We start from the raw sequence: 18,384 nt of genomic DNA on the forward strand, positions 1-18,384 counted from the left end.
TGTCTGTGTGCCCTTGAGCAAGTTATGCTGTTGCAGCGTTCCTGGCTGTTTTATTTTTTATTATCAGCGGATGTTTATCTGTGTGTCGGCTCTGCCGCTCTGTGAAGTCTCCTAGCAACTAGCTGAAAGAAATTCTGGAGAGAATTAGCTGTGTGGAAATATATGGCTATATATATATATATATATATATATATATATATATATATTTATATATTTATATCAACCATGCTATGAAAAAAGACAAAATAAATACCGTTCAGAGTAAAGAACCTCATACTTGTTTTTTTTAAGAGCCTGTTTAATTAAGTTTGGAGAAGTTCGGTCTCCCAAAAGACGTCTTTGTGTTTTATGGTGACTTGAAGGTGTTTTTATTGTCATTATGTCAGATGCTCATCTTATTTACTGTGCTTTTAATGTAGATCTCGCTCGCTAAGCAGTGAAGTAGGGCTGGGTATCTCACTTTTTAATTACATTTTTTCAATCTAATATGCTCTCTACAGTACTAGTGCTGATACGATGCCTACGTCTTGGTACAGATGGAAGAACGGTACTAATAATTTGAGAGATATGGAAGTTATTCTACAAAAACCCTTTTGTTTGTTGACCAAAATAAGTCAAACTTCTGAAATGTTAAATGTTGTCAAAAGACAAAGCAGTCGTGTGATAATTCCAGCTAATTAATATACTGTTTTGGCAAAATAATGATTTAAATCTGAGTTATTTGAGCGTTTTTGATACTTGATACTGCGGACAGTGTTTAGTTGGTACCAGAGAGGGCGTAAAGATTTTTACTTTGGTCTCTAAAGCTCCTCTCTTCCGTCTGCAGGGCTGCCTTTGCCCTGACGAAGCCGCTCAAGATGAACATGGTGAAGAGGATCATGGGCCGGCCGAGGCAGGAGGAGTGCAGCCCCCAGGACAACGCGCTGGGCCTCATGCACCTGCGACGCCTCTTCTCCGAGCTGTGTCACCCTCCTCGCCACATGACCCAGAAGGAGCAGGAGGAGAAGCTCTACATGATGCTCCCCGTGTTCAACAGGGTGAGTCCAAACACACCCAAAATGATGGATTGTTGGACTCGTGTTACAGACAAGTTGGTGTTCGATCAACTCACTCAATGGTCTCACGCCTTGGTATTAATAGAGACTACGAATGGATTGATATGAACTCAACAAATGAGATTTCACCGTGCATCTATTTAAGATCATTTACATGCACACTTTTCTAGATTCTGTTTGCACAGCCTGCAGCTAAATCTGGTGGAAATGAGCCTGTTGACTTGTAGAGGTGTTGACTTTATGGTTTAAAGAGAAGTGTGGTTGTATGAGGTACTTCTCCATAGTCAGAGTATTACTACAGTAGAGGGAGTTTGGAGGAACAGACAGGAGAACCATCACGGGAGCAAAGTAATGTATTGCTGTTGACATATTTTAGACACCTAAAAATATCAATATTGGTTTAAATTGACCCTATATTTACAATATTTTCCCCGCTTTACCTTGCTGTCAGACAGACCTTTCTGTTGGAGCTGAAGCAGTTATCTGTGCTCTCTCTAAGGCCACAAGACTCCAGTGATAAAAATGTTATTTTACATCACAGAACACGGGAGTTGCTGGTCTACCGTCTTAGTTTGTTTGTATTATTGTGTGACTTTGGTGTTTTGAAAGGGACAGTTTGGATTTACCAAAGTCACACAATAACCCAAGCGGCAAGGTAAGGCGGTGACAATATTCTAAATATAGTTAAACTAATATTTTTAGGTGTGAGAAATACGTCCACAGCAGTACTTTACTTTGCTCCCGTGCTGTTCTCCTGTCTGTTTATCTAAACTCCATCTACTGTAGTAATACTCTGACTATGAAGAAGTACCTCAAAACATCTAACTATACCTTTAAGTTCAGCAAACTAGAGCACAATGAGATGTTTTCAGTCTAGCTTTGGGTCACACGCTGTATATTTACTGAACTACTGTATGTGGAATGGTACTTTATAATAACCTCTCGTATTGACACTGACTTGAAGCTTGAGCTCCTTGGTGTCACACAGGGACACTGTGAGCCACCTGAACTCAAAAGCATGTGACAAAGGTAATATTGTCTAATGCTCACCTGATAGACGGGTGTAGTCATGCAGAGGTAGTGAACTCCCACACACTGTCAACACAACGTTTATTAATAGAGAAAGATCAGAGGCCTTTGTCACGCTTTAAATTCACAACATCTTTATACTTGAGGCTGCATATTAAAATAACTTAAATAGTAGATCAGTTATATCAACATAAAGTTAGCTGAGTAATTCCAATGTCTTGGCAAGTTCAACATCCATAGAAAATAATTAGTGCTGGGCTTATCGCGTTAACGCATTAATCAATTAACGCCGACAATTAACGTCCTAAGTCCCTCCAAGTACTTTTGTTCTTAATGAAGTTTCTATTGATTGACTAATTAATCATAGAATGTAACTTTAAAGCTAAAATGCATAAATAACTAAAGGTGTATGGCGCGTGACATGCTTTAGAATTAGAAGTCATGTTTTAAATAGGAGTGGGCGTAGATTAAAAAGTCTGCACGTGTTTATCCAACAGAGCAGTGAAAGCAGGACTCAGTGAAATGATATTTATATCCATAGTCCATCTTCATATCCTCTGATAGAGGAGTGAGCCTCTTTGTTTCCCTGCTGAGTGTTCTCGTCTCACTGGAGGGCCTTATACCGAGGGTCTCTTGACTTGTCGGCTAATTACCCGGCGCTGGCTGTGACTCACTCACTGCCGGCTGTGATTCATGTCAGGATTCAGAAGTCGAGTAGTCCCGGTGCAGCGGGGCTCCGGGTCCACTTTCATGTCACATTTGCCGGGTAAATAAATCCGTGACGAGTCGTCGTGTAGTTTTATCTAAAGGCTCGGGCTGCAGTGAGCTCTGTGGCTGTGAATTTAGGACAGAAAAAAAAGAAACAGCGAGAGTCCACTCTGATGATTCCTGCGTGTCCAATGCTTCATGTGATCACAGCTGTCATTTGTCCCTTTGCTAAGTCCCGCCCCTGGAACGCAGACTGTGCCAATCATAGCGTAGAATCAATACTCATGATATTATTTCAGATCTTCTTCAATTTTCAGGCTCTTTTAGTGGATGTGGAGCTGGTCATAGTTAAAAGTTGTGTAATAATGTTACGTTTCTACATAAAAACATGTTAGTGTGTCATTAACTGGCGTTAGCACTTCTATCTAGCTACTGAAGGTATACTGAATGTATTTTAATGATTGTAAGAGTGAATAAAGAGGAACAGTGTTGTTCCTTCATCTCATTGTCTTCTGTCTCTACCTCCAGCTGATGCGGTGGTTTACGTTCACGCTGTGATCTGTAGCTTTATCTTTATCTGTTTAAGCTGTTGTTGCTGCTGAAGTAGTTTGACATCCTCGTTATAGCCTTCAGACACTATTGTAGACCCTTCTGTCTGCTTCTCTCTTAAATGGCTTTTTTGTTTTTTTGAGAAATTTGGTAATATGCATGCGGGGAGTGCAGTTAGTGACAGTGTGGGCTCCACTGCTTTCTTATGTAATCATAGCTGATCTTTTCTGCTTCAGGTGTTTGGGAACGCTCCTCCCAGCACCATGACGGAGAAGTTCTCCGACCTGCTGCAGTTCACCACCCAGGTGTCCCGGCTCATGGTGACCGAGATCAGACGAAGAGCCTCCAACAAATCCACAGGTGAGCCCTCCGACACACCGATTTATAACGCCACAGATGGAAACCTCCATTTATCATCCCTTTGGCATCAGTTGTGGTTATTTCCCATAACCGCCGTGCTTCTCGCCCTTTGGCTTTGCTGATAAAGACCTGGATGTTGGAAGAGATTTCTTCCTCTTCACCTCTTCCATTATCAATGCTGATGGTTTTATAGGTAAAATCATGATGCTGATTATAGTTTGCTGTAAAGCTGCAGACAATACATTTACCAAGAGACTTTCTATTTGGTGCTCAAAAGGATAGACAGGCATTCATCCTCCAATCCGGACAGTGTTTATACACGCAACTGACATACGTGTCCACTTCCACATTAGTAATAAGCTGTGAGTTAAATCTGACTTCACTCTTCACGTCTCCTCAAAGCTTTGACAGTAGCAGCAGCTCTGACTGTGACTTCCTCACAGGAAAGACCTGAAGTAGACTCCGATCTCTCTCTCTCTCTCTCTCTCTCTCTCTCTCTCTCTCTCTCTCTCTCTCTCTCGTGTCTGTCTGAACATGTGTTGTTTTCAAGCAGAGAGAGAGACGCTCAGATGTTTGTGTCTGAACACGCACTCCTCCAGCTGGTCAGCAGGCCTCTGTAGATCAGTAGTTGACTCAGGCTCTGGACTGACGTTGCGGTGCTCTGTCATCATCAAGAACAAGTGATTTTGATTTGCTGCAACTCTAATCAAAAAATAGCGGCGAGCAACTAGACTGTAGCTCATCCTGTAGGGAGGTTTTGGAAGCTGACAGAATCATCCACTGCAAGGGAGTAACTGTGTTTCTTTTGTTCTAAAAGCCACCGTCAGTGATGACGCACAATGATGACAAGAAATACATGTCCAAAATCTCAATTGTCCTGCTCACCACAGAGCAGAGATGGGGACTAGGACTTGTGAGCAGGGATGTGTTAAAGATCGGGTGGTTTTATACTTTAGCTTCATGCGCCGCAGAGCAACTTCCATACGAACGAACGGGGCGCCGCCTCCAACGCTGAGTCCAATTCTCTTTCTCCTCCGTCAAGTTCACCGGACATGTGGAGTATACCTCTCTAATGTATCTGCAAACAGTTGGTTCCTTCTCCTCCTTCACTCTGCATAACGTTTGAGAATACAGACATTATATAATCTGGAAAATCACACATCAAATTACAACACATGTCACTTCTCACCGAGATGATTTATTCGTTGCATAACTGATCATTGTTCCAGCAGCCCAGCAGCCCATCTGCCCGCCACAATGAGCTGTCACTTTCCATCTAGTTAACGGCATCTTCATGTGTTTGCCTTTCCAGAGGCAGCCAGTCGAGCCATAGTCCAGTTCCTGGAGGTGAACCAGAGTGAGGAGGCGAGTCGTGGCTGGATGCTTCTGACCACCATCAACCTGCTGGCCTCCTCCGGACAGGTTGGTAGAGTAACGGCACACTCGGTTAGCAGCACCGTGTTCTTTTTGACATGCTGCTGTGTTTCTGTGCGATTGATGTCATTGAGTTTTGTTTTTTGTGTTGGTAAGGATTGCCCTCATACATGCGAGTGTAGATGAAATCAGAAGAAACGACTCGTCTCAGCATTCTGCCTCTCTTTGACCCATTTGCATCTCCCGTCTTTGATCTCCCAGCAGAAAATAGCATCAGCCCCTGTAAGAACCGGGAAACGGTACAAATTCCCACCTGACCCCAGCTCATTCTCCCCAAACACAGTCGTCTATTAAGTCTGCTTTACGGCGCCGAATGAAGTAGATGTGTTCCGATACTGATGCCAGGACCAGAAACTCGTACACCCTGCCCAATCGGTACTGCACATGTGCAAACTAGTACTTCACACCTGTGGTAAAACACTCTCATGCAACTTATTTTTTCTTCTGATAATGCTGGATTGTGAACAACAAATCTGTGTTTAAACCGGCAGGAGGAGAGCTAGTTAACGTTAGCTGTTAGCTGTTAGCTGTTAGCGGTGGGCCCTACTTGGCTCGATAACGGAGCTTACAGCTAACATACGGAGGTTGCATTAAGTTGCATATATGATGCGTTCAAGCTTCATTTAGTAAAAATGAGCATTGGGAAAAGGTGAATTATAATGCTACCATGAAATCTTTTTGAGATGTTTTCACTGCAATACAAAATAGATATTAGAGAGGGAACCGTGAACGTTTTAGTTTTTAACGCACTGGTATCGGATTGGTACTCGGTGTTGGCTGATACTCAAGTTCAGGTATTAGAATGATACCTGGTATTTAGGGGTGCAACTGATCGCAGAACTCCCGGATCAGATAAACAGAAAAAAAGCAAACTTAACTCTCCACAGATCACGGATCAGTTACGGTCCTTTACACCACCAATGATATCCAAACATCTCTAGAATGAAGGAATTGATGCTCCTCATAGTTCTTTCTTACAGTTCATTTTACTGCTGCTTCTCTATGCCACATGTATCGCATCATTGTCAGATTTTTATAATTGCATGCAATGAGATTGAGTCCAAAAAAAACTGGATTTGTTTGTTGAGCATCTGGTCACCATGCAGCTCGACTCCACATGACTGAGAGTCTAACCGTGGCAGCTTGTTGGTCTCCTGGCTTAAAGGTTACACGTCCAGGTCTAGTTTTTTCCTCCGTGCCTGTGCTCCTGCACCGCGGCCAGCAGACATCCTTTGAACTTTTTGGCCTGCATTCCTCCGGAGGTCTTGAGGCGGAGCGTTGCTGTCAGCTGGCCGGCTGAATGCTTCTCCTGCTCCGCTGCACACCAGAAATGTTGTTGCCAAGTCCGACACTTCCTCTCTCCGTCTGCAGACATGTTTTAAAACCACATAAATCCACTCGGCTGCTCCTATTTCTGTCAAAACAAACACACACACACACACACACACACAGAGTATCCATTGTATGCATGCACTGCTATGTACACTTCACCTTTTGAAGTAAACATTTGTGGGGGGGGGAAATTATTTGGGATCTTGAGAGAAAGCTTTATTAATTTATAGTTGTCAGAACAGTGTTCTCTGCAGTATTAATGCAGACATGTTGAAGGATAAATGCCTAAAGAACATTCAAGTGCTTTCTACGCAGCAATTTAAAAAACACACACTATCGGGCTGTTGCACATGCAAGAAGCAGAAACCTCAGAAAATACAACCACTGATTGTTTTTCCTCTTTCTGTCTGAAGTGGTTTCACTGGTGCCCACAGCTCACACCTCAGGATTTAAACCACTCGCATGTCGCTGAAATGAACTTTCTTATTTTCTGTTAGAGGCTGCTTCAGCTTTACAGCAGTCAGCCTCTAACGTTTCAGCTGGTTGAAGGATCCTGTCAGTTCTAAGTGAAGCCAGATTGACTCTATTGTATTTTATGTTTTTATTTGAACATCTTTACCTGTTTACAGTGTTTACTGGAGCTCCTGAGTTTTAAACGCCTTTATTTTTAAGGAACCTTGATGGTATTAATAAAATGAGGCACCAACAGCTTTTATTTCAACTCTGACATTACACTCATTAAAAACAAACATATCATACACATAAATACACAACTCATTATCATCATTTTTAAACTCAGTGTTCAGTGTTTATCTGGGCGGCTGCTGCCATAAATATCACAGTTGATATGAGATATAAGACATAAAAACCTTTGTTTTTCTCATTTGTGTCCACTCTGGTTTTTGATCTCCATCCTTCATTCATGCGAAATGCAATTATTCTCGTGTTTCTGCTCTACGTTACCCAGAAGGTCACATGTCATGAAAACTAACTTCGAAAGCTTCTTCTAGACCCCATGAACTCTCCCCCGGGACGAGGAACCTTTAGAGGAGCCCAATGCGTTATGACAGCAGGGACCAGGTCCTAAATTAAGTTCTGGGGACATTTTCCGGGGGGACATCTTACCTCCTAATGAGGCCCTGGAAGGGGAATAGTACTTTTTGAAAGTACAATAACTTTTGGGGAGGGGTTAGCAGGGATGACGGTTGATGATTGGTCTACTCGTCTACCCTTTCATTCATAAAACAAGGAAGTACTCTAGTACAGATGTTGGACCTTATCAGGAGGGAGGGAAGAGCATTTCTCTTTGTTTTAGAACATTAAAAGTAAAGTTAGGCTTTGCTGTCGGCTTCCCGAATCATTTAAAAGGGTCTCGGCCAGTCTTTAGACCACTATTGGCTGAAGGAACCTTTTCCTAAAACTTCTTGGTAGAACACGCTTTAGATAGTTGTTGCTGTTTCTTTAGGCTGTGCTATCTTTGCCTGCTAGTTTGACTTTTCACTGTAAGCTAAATTCAGTAGCAGCCATAAATGGTCGATGGATCACTTCCTGTCTTTAGCAAGACATGGCAAACGTAAAAACATCGATAAAATACTTAACCTTACAAAAGTGTATTTGCAGCTGAAATATACCACAATCCTCGTTCCGCGTTCAGATGATCATTTCTTTGGGCTTGATAGTAGAAGTAGGCCGTTCACATTACAAATAATTCTGACAGAAATGTGCACATTTTGGGTTGACTGTGCCAACGCAGTGGCCTCATTTAAATTAATGAGGGGCGCTTCTGTATTTTCTTCTTTTCTTTGTGGCCTACATGAGCCTCAGATTGAATAAATAAACCGCAGCCGGTATTAAGCAGCATTTTTCTGTTACTGGGAAACTCCCAACCTGCCTCTGTGTCCCTGCTGATAGCCGGGCGACGGCTCCATTATGCGGCCGCGTTAACGGACAAACTGACAGGAAACAGAAGGACCTGCAGTCCAGCAGCAGGGAGGCTCACGGTGCTGTTGGTGTGCAGGAGGGACTGTGTTTAATGGATCTGTGTGCCTTTCCTCTGGTGTCTCACACCGTAAAACAAAGGACTCTCCTGACAGCTGGCCTTCCGTAAACCTGACGTCACCCCCCCCCCCCTCGCTTTCCTCTTTAATGCTCCCTCTCTCTCTCTCTCTCTCTCTCTCTCTCTCACCTCCTACTGATAAAACTGCAATAATATTTGTTCGTAGCAGAGTCTCTCTACCTCTACACGCTGTCTTCTTCTTTTACTGGATGCCCTTCACGCTCTGCCTTCTCACTGTGATGCTTCCTCTTTCTTTATCTCATTCCTTCTCTATCTCTCTCTCTCTCACACACACACACACACACAGTAAAATGTCACGTCCTCTCTGGTTTTTCTATCTGACTGATTGCTCACAGTAACCTTGACCTTAAAGCTGCAGCAGGGCCAGTCTTTAAACACACACACACACTGGACCTCTCAGGTTCATCCTCCATTATAGTGACTCAGTATTACCTTAAGACTCTCTGTAGACCTGCTTCCACTGTCGATGCTTTGCTCTTTTTCCTCTCTCCCTCCCCCACTCCTTCTCTCCATCGATCAGCTGATGGACTCGTGTGTGTGTGTGTGTGTGTGTGTGTGTGTGTGTGTGTGTGTGTGTGTGTGTGTGTGTGTGTGTGTGTGTGTGTGTGTGTGTGGTTATTGTCATATATGTGAGCTCCTGGGTGGAAGTGAAAGAAGAAACGAGGTAATATGTCAGTGTGAGCTTCTTAGCTGTGTGTGTGTGGGAGGCAGCGTTTGATTATCTGAATCATTCGCCTCAGTGAGCACAAACCCCATCTCTTTCTCCAGTCAGTTTTCCTTTCCTCGCCGTGACGAGACACACACACACACACAGACACGTAAAGCCCTCACAGCTACTCCTGTCGTTTTTATCCTCACAGAAACACGACCATGAATCACAACACAACAACAAAAATACCCATTTACCAAACTTGAACTGACGCATCTTCAGTAGATGTTCTGCTGTTAAGGCTGGAAAATTATTTAATATAATTTCCATTTAAGTCGTGATGCATGCGGTTTGCATACTGCATAGTTTAAAAATGATGGTCCCCTCAGTTATTTTGTAGGTCTTTCTGAGCACTTCTATGAAAAGGAATGCTTATTTATAATAAAGTATAATATCTATAATTTACCATGTGTTTTGTCCTCTCCCCTCCAGAAAACGGTGGACTGCATGACGACCATGTCTGTGCCCTCCACGCTGGTCAAATGCCTGTACCTGTTCTTCGACCTGCCTCACATGGCCGAGGCCCCAGCAGGCCCCACCCCGCAGCCGTTACCGCCGCCTCCGCCGCCGCCACCGCCCGGCCAGGAGAAGACGGCGGTTCAGGGCCACACCCAGCAGGAGCTGCCCCTGGCCGACCGCAGGGTGCTGCTCCAGAAAGTCTTCGTCCAGGTAGAAAGACAACGACTACACAAGATCCACAGATAGAAAATGTTCTATTCTTGTCTCTACTGCCACAGCTACCGATTCACTGTATTTGTAATGAAGAAGAATAATTAATTTCCACTCCTTCAGATCCTGGTGAAGCTCTGCACCTTTGTGTCTCCGGCGGAGGAGCTGGCCCAGAAGGACGACCTCCAGCTGCTGTTCAGTGCCATCACCTCCTGGTGCCCCCCCCACAACCTGCCCTGGAGGAGGAGCGCGGGGGAGGTGCTGACCACCATCTCCCGACACGGCCTCAGCGTCAACGTGGTCAAATACATACACGGTAAATACCAATGTTCAGTGTGCAGGAAGTCTCGTCCAGTCGTGGTCGGGGCAGACTGTGTTCATGTCGTTACCAGCCCAAAATCAGGAAATGGAGTGTAGTTAGAGACTTAAGATTAAACTTTGTAAACCTCTCGAGGGGTTGCACAATTTGAAAAATACAATGATTTTTGTCACTAAAGAATAATCTGCTTATTCTTTAAATGTTATTCATTGTGTTCTGAATGTGCCGTTTAGTCAAAGAGCATTGGTCTGTTGGACACATCACATACCACTTGTTTTCCACAGGCTTCTTCACGATTCCCCCTTCAGTATAAAGAATACAAGAGAGCACAGCCTAGTTGTTCCTACAAAGTCGTTTCCATACATTCCGTCACTCATCAGTCTCACTCTGTTTGCCCTCGTCCCGCTCCGTCTCCAGAGAAGGAATGTCTGGGCACGTGTGTTCAGAACATGCAGCAGTCGGACGACCTGTCGCCGCTGGAGATCGTGGAGATGTTCGCCGGCCTCTCCTGCTTCCTCAAGGACTCCAGCGACGTCTCGCAGACCCTGCTGGACGACTTCCGAATGTGCCAGGGCTACGCCTTCCTGTGCGACCTCATGCTCAGGTACGACTCAGAGCTCCATTCCCACGGCCAACGTGTCCGACATGGGAGCAGCGTTTTCTGATCATTCATGTGAGCTTCTGTCTTGTGTCCAGACTGGAACAAGCCAAGGAGGACGAATCGAAAGATGCCCTGAAGGACCTGGTCAACCTGGTCACCTGTCTGACCACATACGGGGTGACAGAGCTGAAGCCCGCCGGCCTGACCACCGGAGCCCCCTTCCTGCTGCCCGGCTTTGTTCTCCCACTGCCTTCTGGGAAAGGTGCGTTCATGGTGGCAACTGTGGCTAGTTAATCCTGTAATTCATCAGCTGCCTTCATTATCTTTGCAGCAGAGTTTAGAGTTAAAGAGATGTTGATGCACTCGTCATGTCCTTTTGATTGGCCAGTACTGAAGCAGACTTGACATCTACTGTTTGGTTACAGAAATAACTAAAAGTGTGCTTAGCAGAGTGCAGATCTCCGGGGGTGGAAGAGGTTAATAATAAATTCTGCCGGTTGACATTGTTTGAAACCACCTCTAGATAAATCAGAACAGGGTAAATAAAAAGGATGAGGTGTCAGATCATAAACCAGCGCCTCTCACTTCTTAAATCCTGCGTTTATTGTCATCATCTGAAGGACTGAGGGACATGTTGACAGTATTTGTTAAAGGAACTAAAGATGTTCTCACAACCACCCAGAGATTTTCTGATTACTGGCTCACCTCTTAAATCCAAAACAATCCCACCAACCAGGGTTTTTCTTGCCCCGAAGCCTTAAAGCGAGAGGAATTACTTGGAGAAAAAGTCTTCATGTGTACCTCAGCCTCCGTATCGCCCCCACAGACTGTAATCCATGAAATGACTTTGATGCTTGGCTGATTCCAGTGGGCTTAACCTGTTGACAGACGCCATGGCAACTCTGCCGCCTGTCACACTGCCGGAGACGAACGCCCGAAGCCTCCTGCATACAAATGGGCTCTTTGGAGTCCAGAGGCTTTAGTGGTTCAGAGGATCGTCTGGAGCCAAACGTTTACTCCTGCCTCCGGAGAACCCGTCGCCCTCTAGACCTTCACTCTTTTTGTTGTTTTTTTAAAGTTCGTCAATACATAAAACTAAATAAATGACAAAAATAACATCTAAAAATATGAGGAAACATTACATTGAAGCAGAACGCATGTTAAATTCAATACCAATAGACATACATTGTATGTAAAAGGCTTTATTTTATTCTGGCCCCTTCAGTAACAAAATCTTGACGTCTTGTTGTATAAATAAACAATTTAAACTTCAGTGCATTGTAGGACATTATAATTATTGAGCTATTCGTATTTGAGGGATCACTTTTGAAACTTTAATCTTTTTTGTGTATTGTGAGTATTGACGCTGCTTTGTGGAGTTTTATTTGGGAAATGTTTCTCATAGAATTACAATGAACTATAATCCCTTTAGGCATAAACATGAACGATTAACTGATAAAGAAAATAATCCTGAGTTGCAGCCTTAATGCCATTATTATTATGTTAATGAGTGCCTTTAATATGCTATAATATGGTAATCAGAGGCAGTGGGGAAAATACAATGCGACATAAAATTAAACAGAAGATTAAATGCTTCTCTTCACTTTCACTCCTTCATTTATTAGTCTGCGTATTTATTTCAAGCCAACAAATGTTCTTTGACCTGGTTAGGCTCAACTCTGACTTTGTTTTGGGGAAACGCACATGACGAAATGTTTTCTTGTGTCAGATTTGAACACTTTAAGACGCCTGTCACCTCAGCTCCCTCACGACAACACACACAGTCACAGAACACCTCACACAGCCGAGCTCTGCTGCCTGTTGTACCACACACGCACACACACGAGCCCACACAGACACACACGCATACACACTCGTGTTTACCCCCCTAATGACAGCTCCGGCTGTGTGCAAAGTCATTACCAGAAGCAATCATGGTGCGAGGGTCCGCTTACTCGCCTAATTAGCCCACCACATTCACGTAGTGTGTGTGTGTGTGTGTGGTGACGCATGTCAGCGTCACTTTGTGTGCGTGTGTGTGTGTGAGTCATGGTTTGTGGTATGTGTTAGATATTCAACCCCCAAGATGGAGGTCAGATTGTGCGTGTAGGTCACGGATAACTTTCTCTCTTTCCATCCTTAGTTAAGTTCACTCGACCACCTGAAACATTTTCTGTGATTCTCTGCAGTTTTTTCACAAAACTTTTATTTTACAGAGCTGAAGGGAATTTTTACATGAAATAAGGTTTTTCTCCCAAAATGTTGTATTACTCAAAAACCAAGTTGACGAAGCAAACTGCATACTTTTGCCATTAAAGAACAATAATGTATGAAAAAGATAAAGGATAGTGTTGAAGGCTTCTACTGCAAGTTCGACCAGTCTTGTGGAGTGATAAACTCCGATGTTTAAAATATCAGATTTCAGGATAAGGACAGAAGTCTTTCATTTAAAAACTCTATTTTAGTATTTAGAGTCATTCAGGAAAATCTGAAGTGATTATCAGGCGGCAATCTCCGGTTATGAAAAGTGAAGCCAAAGCTTCATGTCTTGAACTTGCATTCTCTCTAGTGTCCACCAGGGGGCGACTCCTCTGGTTGTATAGAAGTCTATGAGAAAATGACTCTACTTCTCTCTTGATTTATTACCTCAGTAAACATTGTAAACATGAGTTTATGGTCTCAATCTCTAGTTTCAAGTCTTCTTCAATACAGCATGATGTTCATTTAGTAAATTATGGTCCATTTAGAGTCAAACAGACCATAAAGCAGGGGATGATTTAGGGCGGGGCTACTTGTGATTGACTCCTCCACAGTTGAAAAATGCTCGCTTCTGTTCACTGGTTGCAAAAACCAAGAAAAACGCTGAATTTGAGGCATTAGTTTTGTAATAATACCAAGTACCTTTGCCTCTCCTCTTCCAGGCCACACAGTGCGTAACATCCAGGCCTTCTCGGTGCTACAGAACGCCTTCCTGCGGACTAAAACCAGCCGCCTGGCCTCCATGCTGCTGGACGCCATCGGAAACATCTACTCCGCCGAGCCGGCCAACTACTTCGTCCTGGAGTCGCAGCACACCCTGTCGCAGTTCGCCGAGCGAGTGGCCAAGCTGCCCGAGGCCCAGACCAAGTACTTTGAGCTGCTGGAGTTCGTCGTGTTCAGCCTGAACTACGTGCCGTGCAAAGAGCTGTTCAGCGTCAGCGTGCTGCTCAAGTCCAGCACGTCGCACGCCTGCAGCATCACGGCCGTCCGGACGCTGCTGAAGCTCTCCAGGCACGACGCCGTGTTCAGCGACGTGCTGCGGGAGGTCGGCCTGCTGGAGGTGCTGGTCAACCTGCTGCACAAGTACGCCGCCTTGCTCAAGGACCCGGCCACGCAGCAGCAACCACACAACAATGACCAAGGTGAGGGGGTTTTAAGGGGACTGTTACAGGGCTGCACCGCTGAAGGCTTTTTTTAAGGTGTTTAAGGCTCTTTAACATTATTCACTCGGGTTGGAATTATTTTAATTTGAATTAATAGTTGGTTGTGCAAAGGACAAATACACAAATGAGTCTTATATCTTCAGTCAAATCAACAACATCCAGTAAAGACTGACACCACGAGAAAAGACAAAAATTTGGAAGAATACACCGTAAAAAAACAGCAATCTACAGGCCTTGACCTGAAATACACTAACCTGAACAGATTAAACCAAAAATGATGTCTAAAACCTCCCTTTCCTCACCTTCGTGTGATTTAATGCCGTCGTCTCACGCTCCTGAACCTCTCTTCTCTCCAGCCGACTGTAAAAACAACACCGTAGCAGAGGAGCAGAAGCAGTTGGCCTGGCTGGTGATGGAGACGCTGACTGTGCTCCTGCAGGGCTCCAACACCACCAACACCAATGCAGGTAAACACACACACACACATGATCGATGGTGGTGGGGGGGGAATCTTAAATTGCATATTAAATCCAGGCGGAGGATATTGTTTTAATTATGTTATGACAGTAATGATACTCTTTATAGATTAATGCGGGTTAGGAGACACGGCGGGCCTTAATGTCCCTCAATAATTAACTTTCAGGTACCCTTTTCTCTCATTGTGTGAGAACTTTATTAATTCAATTAATAGTAACAACAAGAAAGAAAAGCTTAGGAAGGAAACCTCACTTTAAAAGGTCTCCCTCATCTTTAAGGCTCTGTAAGGTTGGATTGTGTAAATATTTCTCCACAGCAGAGGAACCATAGTGAGCTGAAAACCCACAGTTCACTGCATGAAGTGAAGAACCACGCACTACCGGTGGCTTTCAGAGCTACTGATGACACACAAATTGTACTTTTTGGGCTTTAATTATCTGTCTCAAGTTTGCCCTTGAATGCTAATGACGCAAAAGTATAAAATCTGATTTAATTCTGCCAAAAAAAAGTCCAATTGTCCATCTGTGTCCATCTGTGTCCACCTCTCTGAAGTGCCCTTTAGCAACACACGTATTCCCTCCGTCTCCAGGCCCGCTGAGCGCTGGCCTCTGACTTAGGGATCAATAAAGTCTCTTATTACGTTTCCTTAAACCTGCCTCCCTCATCACTCAGCCTCTCATTGACCCTGTGTGTGTGTGTGTGTGTGTGTGTGTGTGTGTGTGTGTGTGTGTGTGTCAGCTGTAGAAATGTGATGAGTCACAAACCAACAGACGGCTCAGAGCTCTCTTTGACCTTGATGATGATTCTGTGCTTTCGTCAAAAAAAATGTCCCGGGATGTTGTGTGCTCTCCTCTGTGACACGTGGACGACATTACGTTCTGTGCACGACGCTCTCAGCAGGCGCTCGTATCTAGAGAGGCAATTAGAGGAAGCGAGGAAGCTCAGTGCGTCACTCAAATGACAAGAATGCAGGCTTTAAAGGTGCAGAGACAGAATCACATCAGCTTATCAGGGAGCAGATTGAACTGTTGAATTTAGGTTCTTGAGATCGGCAACATCGCAAGAAACCATTAATCATTATAACATCCACATGATGATCAATATCACTGACTGTTAAAATGATTGTTTCTTGTCAATGGGGTCTGGTGCCGATGAAGAGAGCTTCAGATAATGGCTTCAGTTCTCACATTAGAAAGTTTTGACTTTTTCTCAAGAGTGTAGGAGGATGATAAAGTTCTCCACTATTGGTCCAAACATTAAATTGTTCATAGATATAAAATATCGATTCCAACTTCCGACGCGAGGGTTTGCTTCATATGATTGTAAATTAAATATCTTTGTGTTTTTGGACTGTTGGTTGGACAAACAAGTGATTTGAAGACATCCATTTAGGCTCTAGGACATTTCTGATCAGCTGTTTTTACTGTTTTCACACATTGAATCCATTAATTGTAAAAGATAGTTGAAGGATTAATCTAACGGTGAGTTTCAGCCCAAGATAAATGCGCTGCTTGAGGCTGAACTTAAAGAAATCTGACGAGGGTGCAGTGCACCGTGTATGCAGCGTGTTTAGTTGTGTTGTGGAGGAACTATTTGAGTGTTAGGAGCGTACTGAATGTCCAGATCGTTCATTATAACCTGTGCTGGTGTCCAGTTAAAAACATTTCAACTTCTGACCCCCTTTTTCCTTTCCGTCTCCGTCTCCCAGCTCTGTTCAGGGAGTTCGGCGGCGCCCGCTGCGTTCACAACATCGTGAAGTACCGTCAGTGTCGGGAACACGCCCTGCTCATCATCCAGCAGCTCGTCCTGTCGCCCAGCGGAGACGACGACATGGGGACGCTGCTGGGCCTCATGCACTCTGCACCGTCCAGTGAGCTGCAGCTGAAGACCGACATACTGCGGGTAACACACACACACACTGTCTCTGTCCGACACACTCAATCATTCCAACGTTTTTAATTTATTCATTTAATCTCAGTGTGTTGTATTAATGTCAGGTGGCGCTCGTAATGAATTTTGAATTACTTTGATTTTAAAGAATTTGTCAACTCAAATAGGAGGATTTGTAGCTAAGAAGGAGTTCAAAAAGAAACCAACAAATCCTTCAGCCTCAGTGAGAACAACACAGTGAGGAGAGGAAAAGTATATCATTTTAAAAATCAATATGCATTTGAAGCCCTGCATACAGTAATTGCTTCAAACCTTGGGTGCTAATTGTAAGGTGCACATAAAAGCATATACACACACACACACACAGGGTTAGACGGTGGCGGCTCATTTTCTGGAGCATAATTGCATTTTTTAATTCCACTCCTCCAGACGATGTGATTCTCACGCCTTCTGAAGGCTTCGGCAGGATTAACCCGTCAGCACTTTGCTCCCCAATGTCACCAATCAAAGATTTCAATTACCAGCCTCAAAAAAAAGACTGCAAAGAACTTAAATCAAATCCAGTTTGAATAAAAATCATTTTTTCCTCGCTCGTCATCAGGGTTTATGTACCGTCGACAGTAGCACACTGCAGACACACAAACAGATGTTGAAGCTAAGCTGATTAGCCTTGTAAAAGTGCACATCTAACCCTGTAATCTCTGTCAGACCCTCATGTGTGGAGTCTAATCCCCGAGGCCTCCGTACGGCTGGTAAAGCACCCAAAACCTACACTTTACCAGCACAAAGCCTGCTGGTAATCTCCCAGCTGGGAGGACAGGAAGAGGATGTATTCAATATCCTGTGATTGGTTTAAAACAGCAAGAAACGCTGTGCTGAGTCAGGCAGAATTTGAATGCAGCAGGAAACAGCTGGCTCAGCTGTGCAGCATCTCACAGTTTTTACTTCTCCTTTATTCCTTCTTCCTCCACTGGGATGCGTCATTATATCTGAATAGAGTGTGTCGGTTTAATGAACGATTTCAATGTAGAAGTAGGCAAAAGGGAAAGAAATCGAGGGTATAGTTATAAGGTCATATGGTGATGTCAATATAATCATGATATGGACAATTTTATGGACAATTAGTTATAAATCTTGTTCATTATCGACCCTAGAAATGCTACTTTGCAAAAATAATCCCAACTCAGGGTCTAGTTCCTAGCTTTATTCAGAGCTTTCTAAGTTTCAAGCTTTAAAAAAAATAATGTTTTAATGGCGGAGAGAGAGACTTATGACATGCAACCAACGTCCCAAGGCGGACTCGAACCCGGGACCTTGCAGTTATATGTCATGTAACCACTTTGCTAACAAGGCGCTCTGTTCATTTTTGTTGTTGACAAATTGTTTATTGAGGTAAAAGAACCGACAGGCGTCTGTTTCCAGTCAAATACCTGACAAATCTTCACAATGGTTCAAAAAATGCAGCAACAATACCAATATTTTTGTAGGATTTGAAGGACAAACAGTCTTGACACTGGTATTACTGACTTTACCCACGTTGGCCCAGACACCTAGTACTTATACTTCCTGTACTTGTAGCATATTAAACTGACATCCTGAAGTTTGTGTTCACCAAATTACAAAACAAATGTTCTCATTAACTCCTCGTGGTGTGTAGATGTGCTATTGGTCTGGTTTTATTCGTCTCTGAGGTTTATGTTGCCACTTCAACACAGAGGAGGTCAAGGATGATTTTATTGGCACTTAAAATTCA

At 43.8% G+C, this 18,384-nt stretch overlaps 1 protein-coding gene across 1 annotated transcript in view; it reads left to right on the forward strand.

Moving 5' to 3' along the window:
* The first annotated feature begins 831 nt into the window (after positions 1–831).
* The window catches only part of wdfy3 (WD repeat and FYVE domain containing 3), a 69,735-nt gene continuing 52,182 nt past the window's right edge, over positions 832–18,384 (forward strand). The window contains exons 1-10 of the mRNA XM_076104916.1: positions 832–1,037; positions 3,578–3,701; positions 5,014–5,123; positions 9,686–9,922; positions 10,046–10,238; positions 10,659–10,845; positions 10,938–11,104; positions 13,764–14,243; positions 14,621–14,731; positions 16,450–16,643. Coding sequence (XP_075961031.1) covers positions 858–1,037; positions 3,578–3,701; positions 5,014–5,123; positions 9,686–9,922; positions 10,046–10,238; positions 10,659–10,845; positions 10,938–11,104; positions 13,764–14,243; positions 14,621–14,731; positions 16,450–16,643 — 1,983 coding nt within the window. The 5' untranslated portion in view covers positions 832–857. The remainder of the gene's footprint in view (positions 1,038–3,577; positions 3,702–5,013; positions 5,124–9,685; positions 9,923–10,045; positions 10,239–10,658; positions 10,846–10,937; positions 11,105–13,763; positions 14,244–14,620; positions 14,732–16,449; positions 16,644–18,384) is intronic.

Source organism: Anarhichas minor, unplaced genomic scaffold (genome assembly GCF_050575085.1).
Source record: "Anarhichas minor isolate MPS153535 unplaced genomic scaffold, ASM5057508v1 ptg000030l, whole genome shotgun sequence".
Classification (NCBI taxonomy): Eukaryota; Metazoa; Chordata; class Actinopteri; order Perciformes; family Anarhichadidae; genus Anarhichas; species Anarhichas minor.